The sequence below is a fragment of the Anarrhichthys ocellatus genome, unplaced genomic scaffold (assembly GCF_004355925.1).
Source record: "Anarrhichthys ocellatus isolate YVR2014 unplaced genomic scaffold, GSC_Weel_1.0 scaffold24, whole genome shotgun sequence".
Taxonomy (NCBI): domain Eukaryota; kingdom Metazoa; phylum Chordata; class Actinopteri; order Perciformes; family Anarhichadidae; genus Anarrhichthys; species Anarrhichthys ocellatus.
In genome coordinates, this window is record NW_022280054.1 from 4,617,477 (window position 1) to 4,638,625 (window position 21,149).

The following is a 21,149-nucleotide window of genomic DNA, read 5'->3' on the forward strand; positions in this document are numbered from 1 at the left end:
AAATTCCAAGGTAATTTTTACCAGACATGTTGCCAGGTAGAATTGTGTCAACCTGTAAATTGGAAAAGTTGACTTGATTCAGGAAATCTTCAGGTTGCAGTCCAGAAACATGTGAGTAGGTAAAAGAGCAACCAACACAAAGTTAATGTTTTGAAAAAGATAATAAAGAAAATATACTCACTGGAAAATGTCATATTTCTGAATGAAGAAGTAGAAGGCATTCATATAGGCTGAGTGACTTTTTTAATGGCTGTTACATTACGACAACATCCAAAACATTTACACAAGCAACTCAAAGGGGCTGCATGGTAAGAAAATAATATATATAAACCTAAATGTTACTTTTTCATCAACAAAATTATATACTACGTAACAAAAATAAAATTATTTTCCTGATACAAAAATAAGAATTCTTCTAAATAATACTGATTGACACATATGTTGGCACAGTGTTTTCTAGACATCTGAATCTCTTCAGACAAACTGACCACACACACACGTTTCAGACAGATATAATAAGACGTTCAAATATTCAACCGGACATACACACAACAAGAACTATGCATTCATGTTTTGCTGAAGCCAGGAGCACAACATACAGTATATCACTACATTACTGAATATACACGCTGTACACACACACACACACATACATTAAGAAGAGCCCAACATTTTAAGCACATGACCTTGTATTGTGGTCAAAATTCTACTTGCATTTGAAATGCATGAAATTTACATGTTCACATTTAACCAATATACACAACATTTCTTCCCTCATGGGTGCAAAACTCAAACTATATTTGCATGTTTGAACCATGTGTTTAAAGCTGCGTAAAGGTTGTCAGGCTTCAGAGCGATTCAAAGGTTGTTGGCAAATTAAATGTATTAAAAAAAAAAAAAAACAGCATTAACGATTATTTTAGTGATATTTAAATTTTGATATGAAATTGTCAATTCAGAGAGGGGCTACATGGGTGCCTGATCTTCAGCCGGTTTCTTCACAGTGTGTGTCGGAAAGACAAGTTGCAAAAGTTATTGCAAATAACCAATTCACAAACTCAATAACTCAGTTACTTGGGATAACTCCACAAGAAATAGTAGAAGGATGTAAAATTGTATGCTGTGCACATTTAGACTGCATTGTATCCAGTTAGTGCTTTCCAAACAGTACTAAGTACTAAACACTTCACATGCACGCTAGAGTACCTCCTTAAGAACACAGAGATCCTTTCCTAGATGTCTCTATTCCTTATTATTCATTATTTATATAACACTAAACTTCCATCAGCAGAGGTGATTTCTTGGAACATTTCATGGGAAGGAATCATACACTAACAGGAAGTGGAAAACAGCAGGCAGAGCCTTAATTTAACCCTAACCCTAAAGTCCATAAATAGCATTTTTCCTTCCCTCTTAAGTATCTAATGCATCAGATAACAACTCTTAAATGTATTAACATTGGCATATGCTTCTCAATGGATTTCCTTTGCTGACTGGAAAATTGAATGGACAAGTGGAGAAAACTATAGACTGATGGTCTATTTTAGTGTGGTATGAGCTGGATATTTAGGTTTTGTTGGCACCAGTTTATCTCTGATCGTAGTAGCTGAGATCTCGTCCTTACTGGATGACGTGTTAATAACCGTACCATTTTTAAAAAGAACATTCAGTATCAGTGCAGCGGTTGTTGCAGCAGTGGGGTGCACTCACCATCCAGTGGTGAAAACATGCAACACCAAGTCTTACAACTTTCAGGGCAGAAACCATAGAGCTCTTCATATAAAAATGCACATTTCCCCACACAAGTGGTTCATGCATTTCTTTCATGCAGTCATAAACATTAACAATTGCTTTGAGCATTTTACATGGCTTTATGCCATAGTGGATTTTATCCACTGTTCTTTTTCTTTTTCATCATTTCTTTTTACACTTCCACATCACACAAATCACACAATCATCTGTCACCTACAGTTCTATACAAACTGCAGAGGCCTGCTAAAGCAGAAGACACTCTTCATTACCCTATCACGTTAGAGCATTATCACTATATCATTACATCTATCAAACTCCTTTACTACTGTTCTACCCAGCGCATAGCGGAGACTGAAAGAAAACAGATAATGGTGAGAATGCAGGATGTGAATGCCCTGGTCTGCTGACAGTATGTATCGTATATGTGCAGCACTCTAGAATCATAATAAGTGCCCGAGGATGAATACACTGTGATTGCTGTGATGGTTAATGGCAATTGTTCTTTCTCAGTCTGTTTATCTTTCATATTGCAAGATTACAACCTCCATTTATTTTGCGTTTCAGAAGTCTTCTTGACATCCCAGTACCTCTACATTTTTAGAAACCTCTCAGGAAGGTAAGGTTCTTTGTTGCTGTGAGTTGTAGGTAAAAGCATTGAGGACTTACATTAGAACATACACAAGGAAACTCAGCAAACAATACCACCTTGCAGCCTCCTAGGATCCACCACTGGTGTAGCAACCAGATTTGAAGAAATACTGTTGCAGGACCTGATCTACTGTCGGCTCACACGCTGGTGCCCTTGTCCCTGAGCGTGGTGACTTTGAGCATGAACCTTCTGGTGCTCTGGCGGTAGCGTGGCTGGGTGAAGTAAAACAGAATAGGGTCCAGGAAGCTGTTCATGCTGGCGAACGGCCTGGTGCATTTATAGATGATTGAGAACAAGTTTCTCGTCTCGCAGGGCGCATTAGGCAGAGTACGCACCACCAGGTACATGGTCTTGGTGAAGTGAAACGGCAGGAAGCTTATGCAGAACACTGCCGCCACCACGATGATCAGCCTCACCGCCTTGTCCCGTTTCTCCCCAGTCGCCCTGGAGACACCCTGGTAGGACACTGGGCGGCAGAGGATGAGGGCCATCCGACAGTAGCACACCATCACGCCCATGAAAGGCAACAGGAAGCCGAGGCAGGTCAGAGCCATGCCGTAAGGATAGTAGTCTAGTGATTTCTTGGGCGTACTTAAATCATAACACACCGTGCGGTTTCGCTGGATTCCCGTCGCGGCGAAGTGAAAAGTGGGCGCGCACAGGACGACGACCACCAACCAGACCCCTCCACAGATGCACCACGCCAACCTGCGACCGCCTTGCCTGGGCCACATCGCCAGAGGATGGCAAATGCCCACGTAGCGTTGCACACTGATGCAGGTGAGGAAGAGGATGCTGCCATGCAGATTACTAAAAAAGGAAGATGAGACAAAGAAAATGCTGTTAAATCAAATCTTATTAAGCTGCAATATTGTGTACTGTGTTGTGAGAAAGACCACGTCCTCTTACTAAACATGAAAAGTCAAAAAAAAAAATGGAATACTTTTAACGCACAGCTGTATAAATAGATTATTATTATACTCAGTATCTCACCTGTAGAACTGAAACCTGACCAGTTTACAGGTAAACTCCCCAAAGGGCCAGTAGTCATGACTGGCATAGTTGTAGATGAGCAAGGGAAGTGACATCACATACAGGAAGTCAGCTATGGCTAAGTTGAGCATATAGATGTTGTTTTTGGACAGACTGCGCCGAGTACTCCATATCTTCAGTATGACGGCAGCATTGAGAGGGAGTCCGAGCAAGAAGACTAAAGTGTACACAGTAGGGAGTAATATACGTTTGAAGTCTTCCTTATAGGTGCAGCGAGGGACGCCTAACCCGCTGATGTTGCTGACGTTGGCGAAGAAGCCGTCCGCTGCGTACGGCTCTGTGGGCCATGTGCTGGTAGAGAAGGAGTCCAGAGGGAAGGCTATGGAGACAGGCGTTTCAGTCGGGAAGAAGTGTGGCATCTTCACTTCCTAGAGGAGACAGGGAGAGACATGATGGGGCTCATTACTTTGATAAAAGTGCTTTGACTGAGATACAAACAAGAGAGATGATGTGTATAAGCACACATTAACGGGATTCTGCCGATCTGTCGGAAATATTGAAATTCACGAGAGATATTCCCACTTACAATACAATTCTAGATTTGTATGCATGTTACAGTACACAGTGTAGTACAAACCACAATACTAATACACCAGTTTACCTCAAATAAATGACACCTAAAGTGTAAGTTGTATTTCTATCAGTGTATTTAACAAGGACAATGCAGATCAACGCTGTTACATTGGAAGACGCAATGCAGCAGTTGCTTTTAAATGAAGGTTAAATCAAATCAGTAAACATAAAGGTAAAACAGACTTAGTATAAAGCAAGTTTCGTTATGTTGAACATGCCTGTGTATGCATTGAAAATGAATGTTTTTTGAGTCCTTTAGTGCCCATGTGATATATTCCAGTGTAAGTAAACACAGGCAGAGAGAGAGGAAGTCTCCACCAGAGGGCACAAGAGAGCACAATTTATTTAATTTGACACTGGAATGTCAAATTAACCATTATTTTACTAGAATTAAAGTATATAAGCAGTAGCAATGAAATGTAGTTAAAGTAGATGTAGTATGTAATGTAGTAAAAGTAGTAAATGTACTCATTGTAAAGAGTGACCCCCTTCATAGAGTGAATACATTATTGCTGCATTAAGTAGTAAAAACTAGTTATACGGTATTGGTACAATACTACAATACGTTATTTTGCATATTTAGATTTTACTTAAAAAATACAGTGGCCTGACAATGATTGTTGTAGTTTTTAGCTTGTTACCAATTTAAAAGAAGCAGTCGTGACCAGTTCATTTAAAAAAAATCTTTATATAATATATAGTATATTGAATAATGATTAGAGGCCGGGGAGATTAGATCATTCAGTAAATCACAAGTTGCTCAGTTTTCCTTTCCATCAACTTGTGACCTCTCATTCATCCTGCCAACCCTCGTGGGAAACACTGGTCACACGATCCGACAGCATATAAAGTAATCAGAGTTGACGTTACATGCTTTATAGCTTCAGCAATGACATGCCCACATATTAATTCATTTCCACCTGTGATCGTTGTTACAAGGTGGTCACTAGGTATAGTGTTCGTACCTGCTCAGTTAATTGAAAAACTAATAAATAGTGACCCAGCCAGCCCAAATAAAGTACGATCATTCAATCCTTCCAGCACTTTGTAACAAGTGGAGGCTGGACAGCTGCAAGTTTTGAAATGAAAACCGCTGCAGACTGTCTGCTCTCCCACTCACAACTCCCAACCGTCTGGAGCAGGTTGTCATACACAGAGATCAATCAGCAATCTTAATTACTGCTCCCACCACCAGCACCAGCATCAATCATATGCATTTGCTTCATGGCAACATGTGGGCGAGTAAGTGATTGGCTTAAGCCACTTCCTCTATAGACTTGTCAGACCGTGACTCATTCACAACTAAATCCTATGTGTGCGTATGCGTAACAGTGTGTATACATGTCTTGTTAAATGGCTTAAAAAATAATGTCTTTGTGTGTTTTTTAACAAAACTGTGAGTCTGTATGTTTTTTTTATTTTTTAAGTTAGCTCCTCTGTGTGGGTGCATGCATGAATGGTTTGTTGTGAGCAACAGTGACGCAGGATTTCATAATTCCTGGCGAGGAGGAGGAGGATGGAGGGAGCGGAGTGCCAGCAGACCATAAAACATTTCACTCCACCGAGCCAATGAGCAAGCGAGGAGGAACAACAAAGGTTTTGGAGAGTGCACTACAGTCAGCTTTATTTGCAGATGATTCATTTCCAGTGTGATACAGATTTCTTTTTATTTGACGACTATAGCCTGTCTCGAGAAAGGCCTTGAGACCAACTTCCTTGCTTGTCATAAAACCCAGAGACGTCATGACATTCACTCAAAGCACTAAGCTGTCTGAAGACACTGCACTTTAGAAAGGGATTCCTGATTAACGCCGTAAATCACACGATATTGTATGATGTAAGGGGCCTCTTGCTTGGATTGAAGGTGCCTCTTATGGTCAGCTTCCGTGACCAGGCCTGCTTTTCGTGGGTTAACCATGCCTAACCTCCGGGGATGAAGTGTAATGAAGAAGAAAAATCGATTCTTGGATTCATCAAAATGCTCTCTTGAAAGATTATGTCTTGATTGAAAAGTTAATAATCGGATATTTATATCTGTTCAATAGGGCTGAACAGATTGGTTGGTGAAACGTAACAGACGTAAACACGTGCGTCGCGTTTACACGCTAAGCTAGGCTACTTCTTGAGTTTTGGGAGGAGGACGGCTATGCATAGGCATGTGGATACAATCCGACCAGCTCAAAGTCAGTTTTTTTTGCAGACACAGCGATGTCCACACCCTACGGAGAAAAAACTAAACTAAAGTTGTGGAATAATGGAGGAAAGAGGGAATAACGGCAACATGCTGCTACAGGCACGCATTCGTTTTCATTGCCGGGAAATGTGTTGGCAAATGTAACCGTCCAGTTGTGACTACTATTGTATTAATAAAAGATAATGGTAGTAAATTCATCGGTTTATTTTAATTATACAAATACGCTGTGTTTTAAACGTAGCAAGTACTCACACAGTGAGAGAAAATAAATAATGTATAGAAACCAAGATGCATCAATAATTTAATTTAAATAAATAAATTGTATTCAAACCTGAGCTGCCAAGAGATTTCCGCCCTTATAGCACACTTTTTTGTCTGACTTTGACATTAAAGCTGCAGGCCATACTGTAACTTCCCACATGTGCAGCCAGGGCGATGGTGCCTCCTGTTTGTGAGGTTGTGTCACTTTGTGGTTGGTTGTATTCATAATGTCGGCATGCAGCATGTATGCAGTTCAAGTGTCAGAGAGCGGGTAGCGACATGAAACCAAACGTGTTAGCTACTGAACTAAAGAACTGAACTGGTCAATGGCAGAGTGGGTACAAGCCCCAGCAAGCAAATCATTGATCCACAAAGCAAAGCATCTGCTAACTGAAACAAGCGCAGTTCTGATTCCCATATTGAATATCTGCACCTCATTATCTGCACTGTGGTGCAAATAATCATATATCACTGAAGGAAGATATTGTCCATGAACTGTCGAGTGTCAATTCCTTCTGAAATTATAATTATAAACCATCCTACTGAGATATCTTATCAGTTCAAAACACGTTCTGAAAGTAACATGTGCAAAATTTAGTAAGAACAGATATAAATGAGCTCAGTTAATATGTTCACATGGTTAATAACTAACAGGTTTAAGTGGGAATGTTCACTGGAAGAAAAGAGATATAAAAAAAATGTTTCCAATTTTCACTCTAGAGAGCAAACAATCACAGCCCTTCACTTCAAGTGGTCATATCCGCACTCTGTGTGTATGTGTGTATGTGTATGTGAATGTGTGTAAGTGTGTGTGTGTGTGTGTGTGTGTGTGTATATGTGTGCCGCTGATGGGCTTCAGGGTGAAGTGTTTGCCCAAGGCTACCCTCCAGGCCATATCCATTTTCTAATCGGCATTGATCTTAGTTCAGCACTACAATAGAGAAACACATTAAAGCGCAACAGGAAAGAAACACAAACAAAAACAATGGATTAAAAAAAAAAAACACATTATTTGGGATTTGTGTCACAAGAATGACTCCAGAGTAAATTTTTGTTGTCAGCATATTTGAGGAAATGACATTGTCCGGTGCATATTGATGTGTAGGTATTAAGAAAAATATTCTTCTAAACTCTTCAAAAAATAAGTCAAAGAATGCTAAATGACACAAAGGTTTAGTTACAGGTTTGGACTATTTTTAGATTTTTTTTTTTCAAAAAATAAATAAAAATGAAAGTTGTAATGAGGTCATTTCAAGCCACATGTTTACTCCATTCGCGACACTAACAGCAAACACTAATTAAACCATTGCTCATCAACCTTTACAGGAATTCCTTTGACTCCGTCATCACGGGTGTGAAAGACTCATGTACCTTTGCTCTATGACTCAGAGCAGCTTTTTCTGCCCACATATCTGTTGTATTCTTGGCAAGCTTTCTGAAACTTGTCCATACATCTTCTCCTCAAACTCTATCTGTGGGAAAACACAGACACATATTCTTAGTTACACCACCTTGAGCGGAACATCCTGTGATGTTGTGCTATTAAAAATATTTAATAGTAAAATATTTTACCATCAACTCAAACTCTTCCTTGGATAAAGCGGAGCTCTAGTAGTAAGAGACCATTTACACCAGGCATGTCCAAAGTCCGGCCCGCGGGCCAATCACGGCCCGAGGTCAGATTTTATATGGCCCGCACCTTCTGTCTTAAAATGCATTATTTATGGCCCGCCAGCACAGTCAAAACGGAATGAATAAATCATACAAAGTCAACATGCAATTCCTCTTTTTACCTCATGGTGGCAGCACCACTCTGTAACTGTCTGGCTGTTTGAAATTGGCTCTGACCCTTGACCTGTCATGGCTACGGGAAGTAACAAAAGGAAAGTCGATAATGAGGGCCGCGGCTTCCAGGAGAGGTGGAGATCGCAATATTTTTTTCACCGAAAACCGAAACAACTGTGTCTGCCTAATTAGTCATGAGACTGTTGCCTTGTTTAAGGAATATAACGTAAAGAGACACTACGAGACCAAACATGCTAATGCTACAACAAGCTATCAGAGCGACCGAGCTAGAAAAGTGAAGCAACTCCAAGATAACTTGGCCTCACAGCAGCGGTCCGTTTCACATGAAAACATCATCAAAGTAAGCTACCAAGTAGCCATGCTAACTGCTAAACATGACGAACATGACAAAGTTTATCAAAGACTGTGTTATGAAAATAGCATAAAACATAATTGCCCCGAGAAGAAGACAGTTTGCGAATGTTTGCCTGGCTCGTAACACTGAAGAGCTATCATCAGATACTAAGAGACAACTTGATTTGTTTCGTTAGCCTGTTTCATGTGTGTTGAATTTAAATGTGAGACAACTTTTCATTACCCTCACTAAGTCATATTTAAGATTGTCTTGAGGTGAGAACATTGATCGGTTTCTATGTAATTAGCTTTTAGATGGCTTGTTCTTTGTGTTATCTGACTTTCAAGATGTGAAAGAAAGGCAGAATAGTTGTTGAGATTTGTTCACACATGAATGCTTACATTTGGTTACATTGCTATGTGCTGTCATTGAAAATAAAATGATTAAATAACAATGTATGTATAGGCTACTTGTATTGTTTAAAATAATGTCAGCAAGGACTGTTGACCCTTGGGCATTCTATCAGAATGTAGCTTCTTTACATTCTATTAGAATGTAAAGAAGCTACATTGTATAGAAAGATTCTATTGATACATTGTATAGAATGATTCTATTGATACATTGTATAGAATGATTCTATTGATACATTGTATAGAATGATTATAGCTGATTTAACTTACAGACATGAGATTGATCTTCTCATGTCACTCTTTATACAATGATATAAATTCATCCCCGTTTTATCTACAAGGCTACTTGTATTGTTTAAAATAATGTCAGCAGGGACTGTTGACCCTTGGGCATTTTCACATTATCAAATCTGGCCCTCTTTGAAAAAAGTTTGGACACCCCTGATTTACACTTAACTGTGAACGTAACGTTACGATGAGCCGATTAAAGATGACCTAAACTGCCTGGCAACAAATCTAGTCATTAATCCTCTAACATGGTTAAAGACAACATCGCTCTTTCATGCTGCGTCCACGAGTACATGTGATAATCTTACCCATAAAATGCGTTATAATGTCTGCATCCACCGACAAAAAGGTTCCTGGAGAATGCGGGCATCGATCCCGCTACTTCTCGCATGCTAAGCGAGCGCTCTACCATCTGAGCTAATTCCCCTCCTCAGCAGTAGCTATCAAAAACCATTCAACACCACGTGGCAGAAACACTGTCACAGCACGCGAGGGTTATGTTACCAGTTGCTGACACGGGACGCTCACTCACTCTGCGCTCCGTTTATCTCTCACTCTCTCTCTCACATGCTTTGACTAGAGAGGAATGCTGCTGCACACTTTCTGCACCTCAGGCCTGCCAAAAGGCAGAGCTGTGGGTGACGCAAGATTATTTATATACCACGATGGCAAGAATGTGAATGGGACTGTAACTCAGGACAAATATAGGAGATCAACAACTCAACATAACCCCAAACAGGGTCATAAATCAAACACCCCGTATAAAACTTGAATGTTTATTCAGCCTGTGGATTTGGTACCGTCAGGACTTTCGACCCCTGGATAAGGTAACATGAGTCAACTAAGGGTATGTCTACAAGTGTTGAATAATCCACTATATGCGGAATAGCACTAAACAACTTGAAACAGTTAGTGACCAGCAGTTGAACATAGCAGAGCATTTAACAGCTAAGTGGACAGATGTTGCTGGTGGAGACCAAAAGGGAAATTATCTAAAAGAGAATATTGTGACTTTCATTCACCTGGTGGATTCAAACACAGCTCCAAATTAATACTCTTGCTGCTGTGTCTGCTGGAGGTATGACTAACACATTTGCCATATCAATTTTAAAAGGCGAAACTATGTCAATGTTGTTTTTACAGATTGTTTTTGCCACCTCAAAGAAACAGTTAATGCAGGTATGTAATCGACTGAATTAGGGCTTCGGGTTAGGCTGGCCAAATCTATCGATATTATATCCATCGTGATATGTGACTCTATCGTCTTTATAGCATAAAGCATCGTCTTTATAGCATCTCAATGTGTAAATATTTTCTAAAAGCACCAATAGTCTACCCTACAATGTTGTTGCAATATTTGATATTGAGGTACTTGGTCAAAAATATTTGTATATTGGATTTTCTCCATATCGCCCAGCCTACCTTCAGGCATAGCTAGTTTAATTAAGATTAATTGGTGTTGGGATCTATCAGGAGCGTGTTTGGTTATCAGCAAATATGAAAACTAAACTATTAACATCAATGCAGTTATTGACATTAATAAGCTTATTAACAATTACTCAAAATGACGGGGCACCACCCTGAGAACAGGGACCAATAACCAAACTACAAATTGAGTCTCACAATTGGTGTTCACTCAGAATGTCCACAGTCAAAGTGCTGTTCTACATTCAGAGCGAACAGTGAAGGTTGAATTCGAGCACAAGCCACAATATCCAGCTGTTATCACACACACAAGCACAAGTAATCACAGAAAACTGCTCTTTAAAATATAACAGAGTTTATTAAATCCAAATAATAAATGATCGAGTTAAATAATATCAAAAGCCGACAAACACTATCATGCAATTATACGTCTAATACCTAAAGTCAAGGGAACAATCTGGAACCCGGCCGGCGAATCGAGGCTCGGCCCACCGTGGTTCTGGTCTTTAAAGTGAGAAGATCACAATCAACCAACTCCAGCAGCAGTGACTGATCCAATGCAGCACGGTTACAGCAGCAGAGAATACACAGTGTAACACGTTACAAACACTACTGGATGATTTGAAACTTGCGCTGGTGTTTTATCAAACGCAGGGGTCCACAGCGATCGACCAATGAGGGACCAGTATTACGTTTTGGCTGGGACTCTGAGGTGTGGCGCATTCCTCTGCCCTGGGTGCCTTATCTTACAGGCCTTTTGTTGAACAACAGAGCCTTTTCCTTTGTTAAGAGCACATGGTGCGAGCCTTGTACAGGCCATGAGGACATAGTCAGACCCCAACAACACAGACACTCTCTGTCTCTGTTATAAACACACAAATGAACAGAGAAATATTGAGTTGAGGAGAGAGAGAGAGAGAGAGAGAGAGAGAGAGAGAGAGAGAGAGAGAGTGAGAGAGTGACCTCTCGTTACTTCTGCAGTCTCTATACTGTCCCTGCCCATGCTGAGCAATGATTCATGCTCGCTGATACTCACTCTCTGATACAATACAGCACACACTCATTTACTGACACGCACACACACACACACACACACACTCGTGCAAAAAAACGGCACACAAAGGGACAAGGAAGGAAACAAAAGTCAGTGTCACACAGTGTCACGGACTGCAGACAAGCACCCAGCCACAAGCGCACACACACACGCACACATGAAAACCGGCCAAAATTCAGCAGTACAGCACATTCATCTTCCGTTCAGACAAATACAGAGACATGGACTCGCATGTACAAAACATGTACGCACACAAACAAACATCCTCTTTACTGAAATAAACAACAAACATTATTTCATTTTCTCAACATAGACAGATGCAGCTACAGTGGATAAACACACACACACACACACACACACATCATTGCATGCTGCAGATGCCACAGCCATTTGTCTTAATTAGGGGAAAAACATTAATTATCTTAGCTAATATGGTGCAGGCTAATACAAGTCGATCAATCCTGAGGACAGGCACTGTGTGTGGCCATTACACAGGAGAAATTTAAAACCAATCAGCGGCACCATAAATACACACATGGGCGATAAAGAAGGATGGTGTTCAACAGAAGCGCACATGCGCGCACGCACACACACACACACACACGCACACAGCCAAGAGGAGAATAAAACAAGTGCTTGTTGCACCGACCGCAGTCAACGGTCCTAATAAACAACTTCCAAACCCTCCTCAGGCCGCCTCTCACACACAAAGCTGCAAAGGCATTTGAACTAGTCCTCCAACATTCTTCGACTGGTTTTCTCTGGAAAACTACGTGTGTACACTGATTGTTTGATTTCCACAGAAGAAGTGTCGAAGTCTAAAGTACAAATATGAGCGGAAGACTTTAGCATAAATGCTCTGCATGTTTGGAAGCACATACCTGTGTGAGCAGCTTTTTCTCTGTGATGAAGATGAAGAAAAACCCACACAGGACTCGTCTCACTGATGCACACCTTCACTCCATCTTGAGGGTTTCCACAGCACAGAACCTAACCCCAGACATTAATGAACTGGCAGCCAAGAAAAGATGCCAAACATCTGGCTCTGGTACATCTACATAAAAGAATGTAGCCTATTTCTTTTTGTCCAATATCCCTTATATCCTGTTTATTAAATGTTGACCCTGTTTGGCCCTCAACCTAGTCCCAATTTTTTTAATTTTGTCCCTCTCTGTGATCGAGTTTGACAGCTGTTCTAAGGTGACGTGGATCACACACATGGCTGCAAGGCGACAGTATACAGCTCCCTGTTGGTAATGATTTGTCGTAACTTGTAGCCAAAAAACTTGTTGGTGCTCGTCGCTGTGAGGGATTTGGACTGATGATTTCATCAGGCGTGTAAAGGCCGACAGACAGCAGTTCAGGCCGGTCTCTGTGTGACTCTCGTCAAGCTGTTGCCACACACAGAGGAAGTGAATGCAGCTCTGATGAAACGAATGAAACAGAGAGACGGGAGAGTAGAGCATCGGGCACTGAAACCTTCCAGGTTCCTTCTTACACGATCATCAGACGTCTTTCACTTCATTCACTCATTCCGACGCTGTGTTCAGGTTCGCTCATTTCACTGGTAAAATATGTACGCAAAAAGTTGAAATATTTCTTTGGTTCACACACACAAGATATGCATAAACACAAATACAATAGACAGTCACACAAACAGGCTTACTGGACATTTTCTCTTATTTCTGTGACACCTCTCTATCATAAGAATAATAAGGGCTTACTAATAATGCAGAAATATCAGGGACACACAAACATTTTCAACTGGTGTTGTCGCCCAGGCACTTGTTTTTGCTCTGGAATGGTAATTGTTATTGATTCTCTTTTTTTTTAAATGTTGATAGAAAAACATGTTTTGCTGCTGCAAGTCGCTGTAACCGCTTGATACACACCTTTTGGTGAAGCAAAAACGCTTAGCAAAAGATCAACAGAGTGGCAGGTAGCAGTTAGCCTGTGACCTGTGGTGGATGTTGTCATGGGTTTGTGGTGCAGAGGCGATGTGAATGCATTTCCAATTTTAAGGAGACACTTGGCTGGCAGGCTCGGGATGGCTGTCTCTGAGCTTTTAAGTATTTAACTCGGGGAGATAATGCTGTGCACTTAACTTTTTCCTGTAAACAACTTTGACCGTGTTTCTCCACCTCTCTGTCTCTGTCTGTTCATTGATCTGTTCCCAGGCAGACTGACAAAACACCTACAGAAGCCTGGCCACGGCCTGGCAGAGAGGAATCTCCACTAAAAACACGGTCACCGTGCCAAAGTCCCACGCTATGTGTGCCAAGTCTTTAGAGCCCATCCAAACATTCCCGGTTATTACGTCTGTGATGTGACATCGTATTTTTTTTACTGGAGTTAGGTACAAAATTTTGTTATACGAGTTTACTGGAGAAATCTCACATCACTATTTTTCTGCTGGTGTCATCAACAGCAGAGATGATGTGTGCAATGACTAAAGGGAAGCAATGATTGCTTGTAGTACTAAAGCAAATCACCAAATCACAGGACTTAATTGGAAGCGAGTCATTTTTTCAAGCAATAATGCAAAAAATGCACAATTTTCAACTTCTCAATAATGAGGATTTGCTGTGGCTCTTTGTTTCACACGGCATATTTCTATCACTAGATTTGAAGATGTCATCTTTGCCCCCGGGAAACTAGGATGGCTATTTTTCACCACTTTCTCAAACACAATTATTATAGCAATTGAGGAAATCCCACTTGTATGAGTGCGTGGGAGCATTTGGCTGACAGCTATCTTTTTGTCCCTGTTTTAATGGAACCCCATGAGGACGCTTCTTCCTGTCTCTGTATGTTCTCAGTAAAGTATAAACAACAATTCTCCGATGGTTGGTGCAGATGGGCTGTGCTGTTGAAACACTGCCAGTTATCATAACGCTTTAGTCACAATGGAGTCACTGAAAAAAATGTAATTCATCAAGGCCATTAATATTGGATAACAGAATCCATAAATATGAACAAACCAAACATTGAACATGATGTCTGGTCTGTTGTTCTTAATGCTCCATATTAATCATCTTAATATGCATAGAATCGTCCACTTCAATGCAACATGAAATGTCAAATAAATATTTCAGGATTTGCAAATATGAACAAACGTCTGCAAACAAGCGATTATTTCCCAGATGTCAATAACTAACGTGTTTTCTCACGCTGACAAACCAACAACAAATCCGTGGGAACATGTGGAAGTTTCCCAGAATGATTTTATGGCCTTTTTTTTTTTTATGGCTTGAGGCAAATACTTTGCTTATCGTCTGGCTTCATTTTCATTGCGACCCTTCTGCAAAGCTCCACATAGCTGCTGTCACAGAGATTCTCACCTGGCATGTGCACAGTGAAACCCCTTGATGCCCTGAGGCAGGCCACTGTGCAGCTTGCGGCAGGTTAATGCCTTGCCTGAGGGCACTGTGGTTCTGTTTTATTTGATTTCCCTGATTTGGTTCCAGTTCACTGACACACAGATTGATATTTGCCAGGGTTGGTGGGTTTGCGGGACGTTTCAGTGACTTATTTTAGTAGAAGCATCCTATTGTTTCGTATATGTGGTTAATTCCGTTCAGTTTCTGTTTCAATAACACTTCATCAGTGCAGAAACATTTCATAAGTCACAACAAAACTATAAACTGTACTAAGAATACCACAAAGATACCACTAGAGCTAAAATAACATGTAGAGATATGATTGGTAGCAGAACACAGCCGCGCGAAGCCTCAATGGCAATGTGTTTAATAGCTCGATATGTTTCACTCCTTTAGCAAAAAAAGGCAATAACACTGTAAACAAAACCACTTACCCAGAATGACAGAAAAACAGATAAAAAGGTGGCAACATCAACAAGTTGACGCCATGGTACGTTATGGGACAGGTCCTGCTCCGTTCCTCTCTGTAACAACAAAGACCGGTTACTCGTGGAGGGGGGGGAGAAACCCCCCGTGGTAAAGTGTAAATAAATCACGATGAACACACTCAGAGCTGCTTTTCTATCATGAACACCGAGTAAAAGTGCGGTTTGAACTCTCTGTTTCTCTATCTCCAGACCTACCGGCCGTGAAGTCGCTCCGGTTGCTGCACGCTCACTTTACTCACTGTTACTGCCGCCGCGCTGCTGCAGCACTGCACGACGGAGCGCGCTACACAACGGTGCCGCGCACGCGCAAATGAGTCTTGCGTCACGGAACCTGAACAGAGGGAGCGACTCATCATTTTTTTAAACTATTAGGTACTATTGTCACGAGAACTAGACTTGTTTTTGTTTTTTTATCATTGGCTGTAGCTGTGCAGATGTAGTTGTAGCAGAAACATACCAGCACAAGAAAAGTAGCAAGTTGTTCAGCTGAAACTCTCGGGGCTTTAAAAAAAACAAACATAAAAAGTGAACACAAAAGCCATATAATTAACGGCAAGTACAGCAACAATATTTAAGCTTCATGCCAATTAGCTTAACTCACGTGTTGAATTCAAGGGTTAATATGGATTTTAAGAAGCTTCAATAAGTAAGCAGCCTGGTGTTGAGTGAATTCTTTGAAAAGTTTTTAACCCCTTTGGCAAGTGGTCTTTGTACAAACAGGGCCATTCTTTAGGATTGAATTTATAATGAGGACACGAAATAAAGTCCTGCACCAACTGCCACAGTGTGTATGTAACAGTTTAACATGAGCAGCTGTTGGTCAAACCACCGACTGGTGAAGAGCTGGTGTCTCATCTCGTTGGGAGTTTATGATACTTTTATTGTTCTCGTATTTCATTTGGGAATATTGCTGTTTCCTGCTCAGCGTCCGGTCTACATCACAGTATATAGGCTATAGGCCCATCTGATAAGATGTATAGCTATATAGCCACACAACAGAGACACAAATTTGGGAAACCACAACACAACTTTATTTACATGCTTTACTGAGCTTCACAAAGCACTGATTGCTGAGTGGCACCCATAAAGAGGTTCTGTTGAACAAAAGCCTGTACGTGTGAAAGGAAATGGTTGTAACTGCCGCCTCGGGTGCCTTCTGTCTCTTCAGATTTGCAGCTGCCTTCCTTTGTAAGGTTAGAGTGTTTTAAAATTAAAATTAAAACAACCAGATATGTGTAGCGTGTTTCAGATATATCAATTTTGAGTAACTATGTTATTGCAGAAGTAAAGTACAGCCAACAGTAGGACAACAGTGTTGACGTAATGGCTGTGTTTTGGATCCCATCTGGAGATTAAGAGACTGAGACTGAGGTCTGAAAGAAACCACTGTTATCCCAAGTATGTGCTTGTATAAAAAATATAGTTGCAGGCCTAGGCTGGAGGCGATGTATTCTCGGTTTTTTTCTTCCGTTTTGTGGCCAGCCACACTAAATCTGCCCTTCAAAGTCGAATTGTTTATTATTCACAAACTATCAGATGTAAATCTACTAATCCGAGGAGAACTGTCTGTTCTTGTAAAAAGAGAACAGACAGTTCTATGAGCTACCCTCCTTTATATTTTATTTCCTATTGCGTTTGATCATGAATGATTGATTTGTCACATCCAAAACACGTTCATGTGGATTGAATCTAGTGTTCCCCCAAAAAGTTAAAGTAGAGAGTTTGTGCTCATGCGAGGGACGCACATAACTGTGTTTATGAGCTTAAATTCAAGCTAACTTTAGTTTAGTAACTAACTAGAATAAGCCACAGCTGGGACTGAGAGGAAAACAAGATACTATGTCCGATGCTTGGACAGAATCAGTATACACTAGGAAGTTGGCTACCATTACCCTCGACCACACACTGACATAACTGCACAAAACTGGTTGCTTTGCAAGATGCAAAAACTAAAACATCTGCACATAGAAATACCCTGAACCTTGAACTGATGTGGCACAAAAGTCCTTCACAGGTACAAAGATGTTGTAAACCATGCAGGACATGTATAACAACTGATAAAATAAATACATGTAAGAGGATCAAGTCACTTAGGTATTTTTATTTCTAAACCGACACCTGGCTGACCTCTTTTCTTCTGTTAGCTATGTTGAAACGGAAACATGTGCAGACAGGGAAATTAGTGCATTTCCCTTTAGAAACTAGTTGCCCAAAGCTTAATCGGCAAATCCCATAATGATTATGGAGTAGCGTAAGAGCCTCTCTGATCCAAAAAGTCATTTTAAGGCCTCCACCCTTCTTTTTCATCTGCAACAGCATGGCATGAAGAGCTTGAACGTTAAACACATTGTCATGAAGGGGCCGCTGTGGTAGAGTGCACAAGTCACACTTACACACTGAAACGGCACCTGATCTTTATTTAACAAAAGTCATGTCCTCAGTACTTTTTAAGTGTGCTGCAAAAATAAACCTGGTGCATTTCAGACATGTAAGTACCATTAATAGCTGTCGAGTCTTCGTGTGTGGTTTCCCACAAAAATACTTTTTTTTCTGGCAAATATTCCGATGACCCCAAGGCTTGTGTACACCACTCGAGCTGAAGTCTTCATTTCAAACTTTCACACGCTATCGCATGCCTGTAAATGCCCTCAGAGATGGAATGTTTCATCTGGTTCCTCCGGGTTGTTCTTCGATGTCACCAACTTAAAAAATCCCTCAAACAACTGACAACATGTCAACGTTAATCGTGTGGGATTGTGTGTCCATGCTCAGTATGCCCAGTACTGTTTGAGAGAGTCGTCTCCAACAGGATATTATGATTCGCCTGTTGTCTGCTTAAAGATCTGTACAGAACCTGTAGAGTTTTTAACTAGTTCTTATTTAAGATGGACCACAATAAACCTGGAGGGAAAAGACACAAAAATGATTTTTAGATAGTGTCAGAACCTTTCAGTTCTTATAACGTGCTCATTTTCAGTGTGTGGTATTCCTTCCTTCCTATTATCAGATACAGGAAACAAAAATCTGACACTACTGTCTGTACGATGGGAAAATAGCAGGGCACAAAGAATAAAAAACAATTGTTTTTAAAGGCGATTGTCACATGTTCTCTCTTGGGAAGTAAAGATTGTATAAAGATATGCTATTGGCTGGCTTTTATCATAAAGACAATGAATCTACAAAAAAAAACAAAACATGATTAACACTTGCAGTAATGATGGAAAAGCAACAAAAAAAATGCTGTGATTTAATTTCAACACTATATTCTAAAGAAAAGCTAAACGGACTGAAAAAGAAAACGCAGAGACAAAGCTGCAGATGCACAGATGCACAGATGCAGGAGAAGTCGTTACATCTGGAGCTGTGAGGCCATGTGTTGCTGTGTGATCCGGCCTGCAGGATCCCAACGGATCAGTTCAGTCATTCGTTGCTCAAAAATGAGCCTCTATGGCCACTGTGGTCAGTGGCCACTGACCACAGTCTTTGTTCATTTTAAACATGTTATACACTCATTTTGTATGTACTCTATATCATTCATATTAGCCCCTTTTAATATACTCTTTTACATACATGAATATGCCTACATGTGAAAATCCTTTGTCTTTAACATGAGACTTTTGAATGAAGAAAAATAACATCTATCCTCCTATTAAGGAATGGTTGAATTTAAAAGCAATAAACCACACCCTTTCTCAAGGAGCCATTTTAGCAATTCATCCCATATTTGTCTCTTGTGGCAACAGTGGCCGTTGTTCAGCAGATGTTATATAGTCTCTCATTTAGTGCATTTCTTGTATAAAAAGTGTCATTGAAATGTTTTAGATTGATCATATTGTGATTGATCTGGTAGCCTGTGTGTGCGATTGGAAGACAGAATAAATAAACCAGATACGACTCGTTAACAAGGAAATGGCAGAGTACAAGCACTTAGCACGTGATTACACACATCTCTGGAAAATACATCTTGAAGCATCCACAAAAGTTCGATATATCCAATGTCTGAATCTTCTAGCTGGCATCATTTCCACCAATCAATTATTGTCATGTTAAAGACATGAGACGTGTGTGTGTTTGGTGGGGCATTGTTAATATAAGAGGTGTGTGCCAGTGTTTGTTCAGTACTGCATTTATCTGAAAGAGTGGTGGTTGGTTGTTGCTCAACCCAGTCGGATGTCAGCTGATGGATGTAGGGAGAAGTGAAAGAGTGAGCCTTCTTTGCCGTTGGCCTTTTCTTTTTCTCAGCCAAAAGGGAAATAATTCTTCGTGGTTCTTCTATTTCAACACAGATACACTTTCAGTCAGCGTCCATCTTCTTACATCAACCTGCTCCTGAAACGGGACAAAGAGAGGCAAAGACTGCAACACTTTAATGTGTCGTTAAAGGGAACTCTAGAACAAGATTTACATTTCACTGTTGAAATCATTTGAGACCATTAAGTCAGTCCTGTGACGGGGCTCGGACATGCTTGTTCTAGCAGGTTACCATTTCACTCACCAACACCTCCAATCATTATGAAAGCGGTCACCTCAGCTCCTTCAGAGACTCTCTTGAACACACTGAAGTCAAGTCATATTTATTTTCTTCTAAACGGCCTTAATTTGCCGTGGCTATGTGGGAGTCATGAGACACATATAGATATAGATATAGAGATATAGAGATATAGATATAGAGATATAGAGATAGATAGATCTATCTATCTATAGAGAGAGATAGATAGATATATAGATATAGATATATATATATATATCTATATATACATCTATATATATCTATATATATATCTATATATAACAGTTTAAATCATCCATGTTTACATTCATGTTTGCTAACTTGCTAAAATGGATCAGTCGAGATAAAGAGTTCATTCTTGACCTGTCTGCCGTTTCACTTTCAAAGATGGACAAATAAAAGTTAAATTCAAGTGAGCCGTACACTTTGTGTGTGAATCCCATGTAAGGGCAACATTTACCTTTGATTTCATAAATCTTGCGTGGAGATCATGACTCATGCAGAGTTTCGCAAAATGTCAGACATGAAAAGAGCCCCACCCCTTTTATAGAGGAGCTCTGTGTTAAAGGTGAGGCTCGGACTTCTCCGCTACTATATTCTGTTCATTTCCATGGAACATGTTGTTTTGCAATCCATTTTGTGAATACAAAACAAACAGGTTCATGTCTTTAACATTAGAACATTAGGTCAACATGTCTGTCTTCCCTCAGTATAACGGGATGGACTCCAGAGAGCAACTGTTAACACATTCGTTTCCAGATTTAGGGAAGAAAATGTCAATAAATTCTGAAAAAGAAAAAGGTCAAACAAAACAATCTTCCTTTTATAGGAAAATTTTAATAGTTATTCAATGTTCTACATTTTACAGTAAATATACAATTACAAACTTGGCTTAGTTATAGTACTAGATCACTAACTGATCTTTAAAAAAAAAAGAAAGAAAAGAAAAGAAAATCATAAAAAAAACAAAAT

The 21,149-nt window shown here is 40.2% G+C and overlaps 1 protein-coding gene and 1 non-coding gene across 3 annotated transcripts; both read right to left on the reverse strand.

The window, feature by feature from the left end:
• Positions 1–224: 224 nt before the first annotated feature.
• On the reverse strand, positions 225–15,947 carry p2ry6 (pyrimidinergic receptor P2Y6). Of its 2 annotated transcripts, XM_031861070.1 has the most exons (4): positions 15,863–15,947; positions 15,614–15,703; positions 3,395–3,822; positions 225–3,211 (listed from the first exon to the last, which is right to left on the reverse strand). In XM_031861070.1, exons 3-4 carry the CDS (start codon positions 3,811–3,813, stop codon positions 2,539–2,541), a joined length of 1,092 nt encoding a protein of 363 aa, XP_031716930.1. In that variant the 5' UTR covers positions 3,814–3,822; positions 15,614–15,703; positions 15,863–15,947; the 3' UTR covers positions 225–2,538. The 2 variants fall into 2 exon arrangements, with proteins under 2 accessions (XP_031716930.1, XP_031716929.1); XM_031861069.1 differs by lacking the exons at positions 15,614–15,703; positions 15,863–15,947 and adding an exon at positions 7,854–8,180.
• Positions 9,675–9,747, reverse strand: trnaa-agc (transfer RNA alanine (anticodon AGC)). Its single transcript has one exon. It is a non-coding gene; the product is annotated as a tRNA-Ala (tRNA).
• Positions 15,948–21,149: the final 5,202 nt, after the last annotated feature.

What these genes read in the sequence shown, in the direction of transcription:
- p2ry6 (XM_031861069.1), bottom strand. Translation starts at nt 7,892, where the DNA reads ATGTGGGCAGAAAAAGCTGCTCTGAGTCATAGAGCAAAG. An exon ending in CTCTGAGTCATAGAGCAAAG is followed by an intron (nt 3,823 to 7,853) that starts GTACATGAGTCT and finishes TGTCTCCTCTAG; the next exon opens with GAAGTGAAGATGCCACACTT. An exon ending in GTCAGGTTTCAGTTCTACAG is followed by an intron (nt 3,212 to 3,394) that starts GTGAGATACTGA and finishes TTCCTTTTTTAG; the next exon opens with TAATCTGCATGGCAGCATCC.